Here is a 12,960-nt window from a genome sequence, read left to right as displayed (position 1 = left end):
CACTCTCGGTTACCTCTATCCTATTCTATCTCCTATATATTGCGTAGCTATATCTTGCTTAGTGGTAACCTTGTCATATAGGTAAATTCACTTAGTTGCATATCTAGAGAATTTACCTTTGTGTCAAGCCTAAATTGAAAAAGAATTAAAAATTGGTTAGCACCTATTCACCCCCCCTCTAGGTGCGGCATACGATCCTTTCAATAGCTCCACGGCATCCGGTCCTCTCTAAGTAGTTTGCCAACCCACCTATGAAGGCCACGTGATCACCCCACCCTCCGAAATTTAGCATCGTCTTCTCGGTCATCCTGGCTCCCACCCCATGTCACCCTTCATCAACATTAGCATACCCCATAGAATAAAGTCAGGTCTACTTTATGCCATGCTTCCCATTAAGAAAACATGTCAGATCATCATTTTTACATCTCAGTTTTATATTGTTTGTCCATTTGAGCGTATCCATTATTGTAATATTTGGACATCCCTTGTACCCAATACATCTCGCTATCACTAGTTAACTGATACTAATTACTTACAATGGATGATTTTACTCATTATTTGTCGAGTTTTTTTCCTTCAATTTATTTCTGATGTTTATGCTACCTTTGTTGACTTCCATGCACTTGCATCGTACCAACTTCAACTTACCATTTGGTCAATGTAATGTGATAATGGACAAAAATTTGTAACACTTAACTTGACATCGTCTTTAGTAATCACAACATTCTTTTCTATTTTGCATGATCCTATAAGTCTCAACAAAATGGTAAGGCCGAGTGACCTATTTGTACAACAAACGGCATCGTTCGTACTTTACTATTTCAATCATCTCCCATATGGCCATATCACACTTTTAGGCCGAAGCTTTACACAGTGCGAACTATGTAATCACATCCGACCCAAAAATTCATCTCAATTTGCTACACCGCTCTTTCTACTACATGAATGTCGTCCCCACCACCACATCCTCAAGATCACCACACAACTAGTTCCTCGTGTCACTCGTTGCTTATTTTTCGGCTACCCCTCCTGGCATCGTTGTTACCGCTGCATTGATCTAGACACATGGCGGATCATCATCTCTCATCATATATTCCATATGCTCAACCTTCCATCCCTACCACCCCTCCTACTAACAACCTCTTCAATCATGTCACGGTTGAAACAAATCTCGTTGTGGCAATCCCCTTCCCCACCACACCACAATTTTTTGTTGCGGTGAACATATTACCGCCATGACAACATTTTCCCATTTTTTTCCCGTTGTGGTAGCCAAAACATCTCCTTGCTCTGTTGTGGTTGCTAGCCCCCTCCCCTCACCCCCACCCCACCCCGCCGCGCCAAAGCCCCCACTCGAACCATCATGTTCACCCTCCACCGTGTCTGCGACTGTTGGTGCATAACCGCCCATCAGTCCTGACATCTGACTAGCGGCATCTTCCGTTTCCGCACCTACCCCACCACCACCCCCTCCTACCCATCGGATATGTCGTACAACAACTAGTTAGCAAAATGAAAAATAAAGGTGGAACAAGAGAAAAAAACTCGAACTGTTTTGACCATTATCTTGAAAGATAATTTACTTATTCACATACTTTTAAAGTATTTATATAGATATATAATGCAAAGAAGCATCCATTATTTTGAGAAAATGGGCATGCGTGCAGGCAACATGGTACAAGGAAGGCATGTGTGGGGAAGGGCTCTTACCAAGTTGCATTCTGGCGTTTCCATTATTTTTTTTGAAAAAGGAGCGGAATCGAATTTTGGGATGCTTGCCACACTTCTTTTGTATAAAGTCGACTCGACCTCACCTAATTGTCCAGACACAAGAGGACCAAACCCACGAAGCACAACACAAGAGGGTACCCTTCCTCCTCATCCCTCCTCAAACCACCAACAAAGAAGAACCCTCCCTTCCTTCAGCGACCCTTCCCTCCTCATCGCTGCGCCCACCGGCGACGAGCTTCAGCCATGGCAATGGCTTACAAGATGGTAAGAACCCAGCATCTCATCTCACTGTTCTTTCGTCCGGTCATGCAGAGCCAGGAGCATGGAATGGATGGATTTACAGCGTTTTGTGTTTGCGCAGGCGACTCAGGGGATGAACATCAAGGACGAGTGCAAGAGCTGGTTCACGGAGATGAAGTGGAAGAAGGTCCACCGTTTCGTGGTGTACAAGATCGACGAGAAGACCCGCGCCGTGCTGGTGGACAAGGTGGGCGGCCCCGGCGAGGGGTACGAGCAGCTCGTGGCGGCGCTGCCCAAGGACGACTGCCGCTACGCCGTCTTCGACTTCGACTTCGTCTCCGTCGACAACTGCCAGAAGAGCAAGATCTTCTTCATCGCCTGGTATAATTCCTTTTCGTTTCACCTTCCTCGGCCCGGACCCTTAAATCGATTGTATCGTCGCAACCAATTACCTCGATCTTGATTGATCTCGAATCCTTTGGAACTAGGGAGGCTAATAATAAGGTCTAGATTCTAGCTTACGCATTCCTTGCTGGCTGCCCACGGTATACCAATAAACAGCCTTGATTGTCCAAACCTCGGCTGCCTGCCAAGTTTTTCTCCGTATAGCTCAACTGCAGCTTGGAAGATATGCAAGTCATTCGGTAAACTACGGCAGCTGACAACTGGCTAATAAACCAAATCCTTCTTGGCCGTGTGCGCTGCGTACCGAAGACGATGAAGTTGGCAATTACATGACGTAAGTGCTAGCAATTAAAATAGTCGCAATCACATCTTGCATCGTCAGTGAGATAGAAGCCTGGAATAAAATTAAGATATGGGCATCTTCACCTGCACAAACCAAGGTGCCAGGGAGCATCAAGAAATTGACTAGAAATCTGCAGACCAAATGACTTTGCAATCAGTCCCCGCATCCTTATCACCAAGGAGGAATACGCATCAAACTTTTCCTATTTTCCACAAAGGATGCTCTTGCCCCACCCATCCCCGCTGCCTTGTCAAACTCTGGTGGCGGCTTTAGTCGCGATCACGACAGGGACCGAACTTTCTTGACAAGGCCATTATCACCCATCTTTCTCCCTGCCCGGCATCTTTTAATTGTACCATTACTGTTGTCTTTAGTACTTTCCATGGATCCACAGCTAAGGCAGGGCCTTTAATCAGATCAGATCTGGAGTGTATCCACCTGTTGTGCAGATCTGTCTGTCCTTCTGTTCTAGTATATTGCTATAGAATTATTTATAAACCCCAGCTCAAAAGCAGCCATCGCCCATGCCAACAATTTCCCTCTCGGTCAACTGTCTTACAGTAATCTAATTACACCTTCATTGGCTTGTCAAGAAACAGGAGAAACATGTTAGCATTAAGCACGACAACACCAGCACGGTGTCGTGGACGTAACCTCCGTATAGGACTAGAGTTCATATACGAGTAGGTTCTGACGTATGTCTCCGGTTAGGATTGGAAGTCTACGTGGAGTAGGACTAGCTGATTACCTGCGTGTATAAAAGCTGAGGCCTACCTTGTACTCTGTAACCACCGTGAGTTGAGAATCAATAGAAAAAGCACAAGGACCGACAAGGCCCTTTGGCAATCCAATCAATATTTGTGTGCGTGGGTTGTGTTGCTGCTTGCAACAGATCGAGCTAGCTGCTAGCTAGCTTAGCTGATTTGCTATACGTGCACATCTAGGCGGATTGGTGATTGGTACGTGCGTGACGTCTCGCCGGAAATCGCTTCGTCGTCTACGTCGGAAAGTACTCGACGTACAGGGGCTGTGTTTGGTAACAGATCGGCGAGAGTACTGCCGGGTCTGGGCCAACAATTGGTATCAGAGCCTCGTGGAGGATCTCCTAGTAACGGGAGGTCATGACGAAGGAGATGGGCGAGTATTCCGGCGTCGCGGCACCGGTGTCGACGCAGTACCCGCAGTACATCCGCGACAACTACACGGTGTGGGCTACCACGATGATGTGGGCGCTCGAGTCCAACGAAATGCAGGAAGGCTGTCGATCCGTGCGGCGACGAGTTCAAGAAGGGCGCGTCGAAGTACCGCAAGGACCGACAGGCACTCACGGCCATCTGCTCGGTGATGCCGATGGACGTGAAGCGACACGATCTCGAAGAAATCTGCAAAGGAGGCGTGGGAGACGATCAAGACGCTAAATCTTGGTCACGAGCGCGTCCGCGAGGCGGCCCTACAAACCTTGCAGAAGAAGTACGAGAATCTGGAGATGGGAGAAGATGAGACGCTTGACGCCTTCGCTTCGAGGGTCGCTACATTGGTCAATGGGATTCGCGCGATCGACGAGAAGCTCGAGGAGATCTCGATCGTAAGGCGTTTCCTTCGCGCGGTGCCGCCGCGTTTCTTGTCCGTTGTTTCGGCGATCGAGCAGTGCGTCGATCTCAAGACTCTCACGATGGATGATCTAGTTGGACGGTTCAAGGCTCATGATGAGCGGATGAAGATCACCTACGGTGATGCGGTACCGGATGAGCACGTTATGCTTACCCGTGCCCAGTGGCAGGCGGTGGTCGCCAAAGAGAAGGGTGATAAGGCATATAACGGTGAAGTGATAAAGAAGCTTCTCGCCCGGCGAAAAAGTACATCGCAGGGGAGGACGAGGATGACGCTCCGCCGAGGAGGAAGTTTGACATAAAGAAAGTAAGATGTCATAACTGCGGCGAGCTCGGTCACTTCAAGGTTGATTGCCGAAAACCACCAAAACCGAAGGAAAGGGCTCTCATCGCCCAGGAAGGAGATGATGGACCGATGATGCTGATGCTCGAAGTATGCGAGCAGAAGGACGAGGAGGAGCTACCTCCTCCATCACCGGCTACGGAGATTGTGATGGATCACGGTCTACCGTGTGTGGATCACGTGGATAAGCTATGCGACGAAGGTGTCGTCGAGAAGCTACGGAGTGCCCCGTACCCATGTGAAACCACGTTTGAGGCAAGTGAAGCTTTGGAGCTCGTGCATGGCGATATATGCGGTCCAATTTCACCCGCAACCCCGTCCGGTAATGAGTACTTCATGCTTGTGGTGGATGATCTCAGTCAATACATGTGGATTGTGTTGCTGAAAAGTAAGGATCAAGCTATACAAGCATTCGAGAAGATCAAGGAAGCTGGAGAGGTCAAGGCGAGGGTGAAGAAGTCCCTACGCATAGATCGGGGTGGTGAATTGAAGCATAAGGTGGTGGCCATGGCACGGAGCATGATGGAGAGTAAAGGCTTGCCAGGAAAGTTCTGGGGTGAGGCAGTCAACACGGCTGTCTACTTGCTGAACAGGGCGCCAACTAGGAGTATGGTTGGTGGGACTCCGTACGAAGCATGGTACGGACGAAAGCCCTCGGTTGATCATCTTCGCACTTTCGGGTGCGTGGCGCATGTCAAGACGGTGTCTAGCCATAAAAGCAAATTGGCGGATCGGAATACTCCAATGATCATGACTGGTTATGAAGAAGGCTCGAAAGCGTATCGTTTGTGCAATCCCTCGACTAACAAGGTGATTGTCGCGTGTGACGTAGTCTTCGAGGAAGACTTATCATGGATTTGGAACTCCACGGAACCGGAAGAGATTTTCACTGTTGGACACAGTGACTGTAGGCATGCAGATGATCAAGTTTGGCCAGACACAAGCGTTGGTGCAGCAGCACGCTCGCTAGTGTCTCGCGCTCGACCTGGAGATGAGCCGAGCGAATCCAGCGGTGAAGTTCCAGGCGCTACACCTGGAGGTGTCTCTCCGCGTGGGAGCCCCAGAGCGAGCAGCAGCTCGCGCGCTTGGGCAGACAATCTAGGCAGCAGTGCGCCAGGAGGCTCAGCAGTGGAGCTCCACGGGAGCTCAGTTCGGACCACTCCTAGCGAGGCTAGCAGGCCGGCAGGAGGTGCATACGGGAGCCCACCAAGCAGGCGTGGAAGCTCACAAGCATGGTGTCCACGTTGGGAACCAGGAGGCTTATTTCTTGGTGTGCACTTGCCCAGCCAAGTAAAAGGGCCTCGTGGAGGTTCCACGTACGAACTAGAGAAAGGTTCAGAGGAGCACATCCCAGATTCTGCGACAGACGATAGGGATTCGTCAGGAGGTCTAGGAAGTAAAGAAGGGCTCACTAGCCCAGAAACAAGGCCGGATGAGGGCAGCCGTGTTGCTGTTTTGACCGGGCCAGAAGAAAAGAGGAGCCTAGCTCAGGTTGCACCAGACGGGATGGAAGTTAACATCCTAGCAAGAAATAAGCAGCCACATTATGCATGTCTCCAGCTAATTGATCTAGCTACATGTGAGTTGCCTCGTACGTGGGTACATGATGGCCAAAAGAATCGGCTTGAGTTGCACCCATCAGGCAAGGAGCTAGCTAGCGTTGCTAGTAGCTGCAGCATGCAAGTTCGTGTGAATCTTGGCGAGAAAGAACTTCGGCGAGATCACATTGGCGAGTCGCGAGAGAGCGACGTGGGTCATCAACCAACAAATGAAGGACCCTCAATTGAAGAAACAAATGCGACGTCGGACGCTGAAGAGTACGTCGTGCTATCTCCGACTGCACTGGAGATGAGACGACTACGACCGATGCGAGCACGCATGCGACGCGTGTTGGACTACTATCCGAAGAAGCAAATTCGGACGATGAATAATCCGGTGAAGATGAAACGCAAAAAGAAATGGTTTTTCATCAAGGTACCGGTGAAGACTGAAGACGCGGACAAAAAGGAAGGTCAGCGTCAAGCCATGGAGAAGCCGACGAAGGTAAAGTCGGTGGCATGGGTTCCACGAGGAGCGGCGAAAGCAATGCCAAAGATGACGCCCGCGGGAAGCAGCTGGCGAATGTGGGATCCAGGTCAAGGTGAAGTACGTGTCGTGCTTAGGGGGTGATTGTTAGCATTAAGCACGACAACACCAGCACGGTGTCGTGGACGTAACCTCCGTATAGGACTAGAGTTCATATACGAGTAGGTTCTGACGTATGTCTCCGGTTAGGATTGGAAGTCTACGTGGAGTAGGACTAGCTGATTACCTGCGTGTATAAAAGCTGAGGCCTACCTTGTACTCTGTAACCACCGTGAGTTGAGAATCAATAGAAAAAGCACAAGGACCGACAAGGCCCTTTGGCAATCCAATCAATATTTGTGTGCGTGGGTTGTGTTGCTGCTTGCAACAGATCGAGCTAGCTGCTAGCTAGCTTAGCTGATTTGCTATACGTGCACATCTAGGCGGATTGGTGATTGGTACGTGCGTGACGTCTCGCCGGAAATCGCTTCGTCGTCTACGTCGGAAAGTACTCGACGTACAGGGGCTGTGTTTGGTAACAGATCGGCGAGAGTACTGCCGGGTCTGGGCCAACAAAACATTATCAGAGCTGGTGACTTAAGTACTGTTAGCAAGTCTCCACCACCAGCTCCGGTGGTCTCCTTTTTGCTAAAGTGCTTTGTTTCGATGGCAACTGCCTGCTGCTGTTGCATTGTCTGATGCGATCGAGTACATACAATACACTACAAGATGGTTACATATAATTCAGTGGGATTGGGATGCAGCCATCGACGGCGATTGATTCGTTGCTTTGCTTTCCGTTCCAGGTCACCGGCGGCATCGAGGATAAGGGCCAAGATTCTGTACGCGACGTCGAAGCAAGCCCTGCGGCGGGTGCTGGAAGGCGTCCACTACGAGGTTCAGGCCACCGACGCCTCCGAGATGGGATTCGACGTCATCAGAGAGCGGGCGCAATGAGCTGCCTGTTCGTTCGTGCGCCGAAGAGTTGAGCGAGTGAGCTTTATCTGTCTGTCGATCGCCGCTGTACCTATAATCGAACGGATGCTAATTGGGGCTGGCGTGCGTGCTCTGCTATTGCTAGCTACCCCTGATGCGATCTGACGAATCTGCCATTTCTACGTGTTGCTTGGTATTTGGAGAGATGGCGCCTTACGTGTGGTGTGATGAATGAATGTATAGGAGCTCTGAGGGAGTGGCAGCGGATTAATGAAGCGTCCATCTCTGCGTGCGACGTAGAAATTCTACTGATACTGATGATGCTCCGGTTAAAATATGGTTGCTATGTCGTGGTTCCAGATATGATCCACTGCTTTACATTGTTACTGGTCCGGTGGCATGATTCCAGCAGTTGTTCAGCTATGTTAAGCATTTTTTTTCCTTTTGCGCATTGCTGCATTTATTGAGAAATATATTTGACACTATTCATTAGTAGAGGCCAAAGGACTATTAAGAAAGAAAAAGACATACTACTACTCTCTGAGCTCAATTTTAGAGATGACATAGGGGCTAGCCATACAGCTCAATTTTATTGTATAGTTGATAGTATATCATAGTTACTTCTAAATGCCCACTCAAAGTGGCAGCATGAATCAACCATCTAAAAAAAAGAATACATAAAATCTCTGTGCAGCTTGTAGTCGGTTAGAATGAAACCATCGACCCTGGTTGACAATGGAAGACCCGGCCACATTAAAAAGAAATCAGCTTTTCATCCTCGTTCAACGACCTAGATGTCTTCCAGTTCAATATCCAATGGTGTGCGTGTATCCTCTACTCCCTCCGTCCACAAATAAATGATTGGAAATATGCATCTCTCATCTTTAATTATTTCACCCTTAATGAACTAAGTGCACGTAGAAAACAAGGAGAACATATACTCAATATTATTGGGTTTGATATTTTCCGTGTGATGAGAAAGAAGCAATTTAAATGCATTGGGAAGATAGGAGTACACTCTTTTGTGGACAAAATTTAGAGCTAGATGTCCACTTATTTGAGGATGGAGGGAGTAGGTGTGGTCTGAGCAGGTAGGTCAGTAACATTAACCAAGCTTACAACTTAGAGCAACCAAAGTGAGTTCTATCGGTTCAGAAGAGTGAGTACACAATTTCGTTTCTTGGAAACGAGGGGAAAACCCCAAAGTGGTTCGATTTCCTAAAAGTAAAACAAATTGTAAAATTCAAAGTGAACACGAGCAACATACCACCTTGGAAAAAAATCATAAATCTGAACTTCATGTCTGGACTTATTATTCCCTATATAAATGTGTTACAATTTACCGATTCTTTAGCCATGCCACCTAAGTGATTTTCTACTGTTCATCACGATTTTAGCGCTGCAGATGCGAACAATTTATACTGTGTTATTATTATTATTCATAGGATGTCACCGGTTATTCTACATCTCTTTCTCTTTTTCCTGTTTGCTGCCGGTTCCTTCAAATTTGGTTACCGGTTGGTAGCCTAGATAGTCATGTTCTCATCCCATCATCCCGAACTGAGCGGAGGGGCAGTTCTCGGTTGGGCGGTGGTCAAAGCGTTGCACAGTTTCGCATGGATACAGAAATCTCGAGACACTCCGGCCTGCCCCACACGACTCTCCCGAGTTTAAACTGGCCGGACTTCCAAGCGCCGGGCAGGACGAGTTCTTGGCAGTTATTTGTGTCGGTGGCTCCGCGTGCTCGACGGCCGGACTACGAGGAAGAGCCACGGCCGCTGTCTCCTTGGCATCTCGATTTACGTGGTGCAAGTATGACCACCGGCATACAAGGTGCGGGAGTTCCGGAACATGGAGTTGGGGTGGTCGATGCAGTCGACGCAGCAGCCGCTGCGGCGGGGGTAGGAGGCGTGGTTTGCGAGCGGGGTGGACTAGGAGGCATGCTGCCGTGCTGGGGAGTTCGCCGAGGACGGCGATCCTAGCTGGCTGGGGCACCTATCTGGGGAGGCGAGCGTGCTGGGGTAATTCTCCACGGGCGGCGGCTATCATGGCTGGCCGGGCGGATATCTGGAGAGGCATGCTGCTGGCTCGGTGGTGCTCATCCAAATTTCACCGGATGCTTCTCCAAATTTCATAACCGGAGAAACTAGACGAGGCTAGCCCATCCGCCCCTTCCCCTCCTCCGGTGATGTTCCGCGGTCACCCCCAAGCTCGCCTACCCGGATCGAGCCAAGCCCGAGCTTCCCGTCCGCCAGGCCAACCTGTCTCCTCCCGCCATGCCTTCTTCACTGACCTGCACCACTGGGAGTTGCACGGTCTCTCCCATGACTTGCTCCACCGGCAACCACACCCAGGGGCTAGAGTTTAAGCTCCATCTCCAGGGGCAGATATTCAGATTCAAGCTTTTACCAAAAATCAGTAACATGCAAAATACAAAATTAATATCATTAAATAGATAATAAAATATATTTTCCTACGGTATCTACACAGTATTATATTTGTTGATAGAATGTTCTAAAATTTTGGTCAAACTTTGCTTGTTTTGATTTCTCAAAAATAAATAAGCCTTAAGCTTTTGGATGGTGGTAGTACATTCATATCTAGACAAAGCTGAGTTAACTAGTTTTTTGTCTGTCCATAGCTAGTGTTCACTATATGCATCAGTCTATCTCATACAGTAATTCAATATCACTGCTGAGGTCTGCCTTTTGTTTTGCTATTCATATGCAGACTGAAACTTTAGGGCCTTTACTCAAAAGGAAGATCAAAACTGCGGCTGATCAGGCTGCCAGTATGTTGATGCCGCCCCCATCTTCTAAATGCCTCTACAAGCACAAGGCCACGCGCCAGCTGGGTGCTGATCTTTTAATGAATATGGTATATTTTCTTAATCCACAAAACATGCCTTGATTTTTCTCTGTTTATTGTCGGTTTTTTCTATGCTTGCCAAAAGTTTACAACAACAACAACAACAACAACAACCAAGCCTTTCGTTTGCTTACAATCATCATACAGTAATGTTCATCTACTCCAGTTCCCCTAACCCAACAAAAAATGATGTTAATTACGATTTTTAGATTAAAAGAGCACCATTAGGCACTGTTAATTACGACTTTGAGATTAAAATGTCATTTGCAATTGTTAATTACAATTTTGAGACAAATGGTTAGTTTAACCTCGATCTCTTCTGCTCTCCATTTATCCCAACCGAACAAAAATTTAACCATTCCATTCCTCTGAAATGGAACCATTCCATTCCATTCCACGCTGTTTCAGAACCAAACACACCCTTGCATTGTTGTGAACTGTTGTCCATACATGGCCATACCCTTCCACTTACATCTAGCACTATATGCATCAGTCTGTCTCAGAGTCATTCAATATCACTGCTGAGATCTGTTCCCATTCTTATGCAGGCTGAAACTGCTGCGCCTTTACTCAAGTGGATGCAAAATGAGGCTAATGAGGCTGCTATGAGGACGATGGTGCCGGCACCATCTTCCGAAAACCTCTACAAGCACGAGGCCATGGGCCAGCTGGGTGGTGACCTTTTAATGAATCTGGTATATTTTCTTAATCCACATACATGATTTCATTATTATCTGTTTAATTACTGTTGGCTTTGTCTAATGCTTACCAAAAGTTCAGAAACACTGCGTTTGCTTACAATCATCATACACTATTTTTTCACTTTTCAGTCTGTCTCATCCAGTATATAAACTGTTGATTTCCATTGGCTTCTTTTGTAATCATTTGCATTGTTGTCAACTGTTCTCTATGCACAACCCTATTCTTCCACTTACACCCGCACTATTTGCATCAGTCTATCTCATAGATTTATTAAATATTAATGATGAGTTCTGTTGCTATTCATATGCAGGATGGAACTTCTGTGCCTCTACTCAAATGGATAAAAAATGATCCTGATGAGGCTGCTGTGAAGACGATGGTGCCGCCACCATCTTCTGAAAACCTCCTCAAGCACAAGGCCACGGGCCAGCTGGGTGGTACCCTTTTCGATAAGCGGTATATTTTCTTAATCCTCATACATGATTTGATTTTTGTCTGTTTATTGCCGGCTTTGTCTAATGCTTACCAATAGTTCAGAAACACACACACCTATTCTTACACTTACATCCAGCACTATATGCATCAGTGTATCATAGATTCATTTTATATATCACTGCTGATGTCTGTTGCTCTTCAATTTTCATATGCGGAAATCGCTAACCCTTCATTGGTCAAAAGGATTGCAAGCTGCTGTGATGAGGCATCTGCAGGCTGCCACCAAGTTACTGTCAGCCCCACCTTCTGGATGCTTATATAAGCTCAAGTCCAAGGACCAGCCGGGCCGTAACCATCCAAGGGTTCGGGTATATTTTCTTAAGCCACATATACATGCCATGATTTATGTCATATATTATCACCGGCTCTGTCTAATGCTTTTTGGAATTCGGAAACACCAAATTAGCATGCTTATATTCATCATACACTAATTTTTCACTGTTCAGTTTGTAACATAGTGTTATGCACTCGCTTGTCAACATTTGCATTACTCTGAACTATGCACTTTACACAACCTAATTCTTCTACTTACATTCAGCGCTACGCACCAGTAGTACCTCCCATGTTTCCTTCACCATCCCGATGCCGAGCTTGCGGGAATATGGCGGGCCCATGTACATACCCCGCATATAACACCTCCTATGGCTCTATCTACCTTTCTAGTAGCTCCTTCACAGAGTTACAGGTATGTATTCTCAGTGGTTTAGCATGAATTGGCATATAATAAAGTCTTGTTTTTAGTCTTCCTGCTTCTTACATTTGTATCAATTTTCACATGCAGACTGTACCTTGTGAACTTCGTCCAATGATTAACCAGATGTGTCCGCATGAAGGGTCTTTCACTATGCATGGCAATGGCAAATTGATGAACACCTACACGGTCTATGAGGTGTATGTCTACAAGACGCAGGCCATCACATATTTGTATGGACATGATTGGAGAAAGTTTGCTTTTGACTACGGTGCGAAGAAGGGCGACGAGTGAGGATCGAAACTCAAACGGGCGGATATACGTAGCGCTACGTAGTTCGAGACACTTCCAAATATATAATATGTAACTTTTTTCTACCCATATCTTTTGATAAGCATTACGAGCAGTTGTTCTAAACCATTCCCTCTGTTCTAGCTTGCTGGGTTTAACATGATCAAAGCTGCAGATCCCACGATGGAACATGAGCGGATGTCACAAAGGGCAACCACACCGGCCACGGCACCGGCTTCCC

At 47.3% G+C, this 12,960-nt stretch overlaps 1 protein-coding gene across 1 annotated transcript; it reads left to right on the top strand.

Moving 5' to 3' along the window:
• Positions 1-1,814: 1,814 nt before the first annotated feature.
• On the top strand, positions 1,815-8,007 carry LOC127296370 (actin-depolymerizing factor 5). The gene is made up of 3 exons (XM_051326432.2): positions 1,815-1,995; positions 2,093-2,352; positions 7,543-8,007. Exons 1-3 carry the CDS (start codon positions 1,975-1,977, stop codon positions 7,691-7,693), a joined length of 432 nt encoding a protein of 143 aa, XP_051182392.1. The 5' UTR covers positions 1,815-1,974; the 3' UTR covers positions 7,694-8,007.
• The last annotated feature ends 4,953 nt before the right edge of the window (positions 8,008-12,960 follow it).

The sequence above is a fragment of the Lolium perenne genome, chromosome 4 (genome assembly GCF_019359855.2).
Source record: "Lolium perenne isolate Kyuss_39 chromosome 4, Kyuss_2.0, whole genome shotgun sequence".
Lineage (NCBI taxonomy): Eukaryota > Viridiplantae > Streptophyta > Magnoliopsida > Poales > Poaceae > Lolium > Lolium perenne.
The sequence above is the reverse complement of the archived record's forward strand: the minus strand, read 5'-3'. Positions and strand labels throughout refer to the sequence as shown.

What these genes read in the sequence shown, in the direction of transcription:
- LOC127296370 (XM_051326432.2), top strand. Translation starts at nt 1,975, where the DNA reads ATGGCAATGGCTTACAAGATG. An exon ending in TGGCAATGGCTTACAAGATG is followed by an intron (nt 1,996 to 2,092) that starts GTAAGAACCCAG and finishes GTGTTTGCGCAG; the next exon opens with GCGACTCAGGGGATGAACAT. An exon ending in AAGATCTTCTTCATCGCCTG is followed by an intron (nt 2,353 to 7,542) that starts GTATAATTCCTT and finishes TTTCCGTTCCAG; the next exon opens with GTCACCGGCGGCATCGAGGA.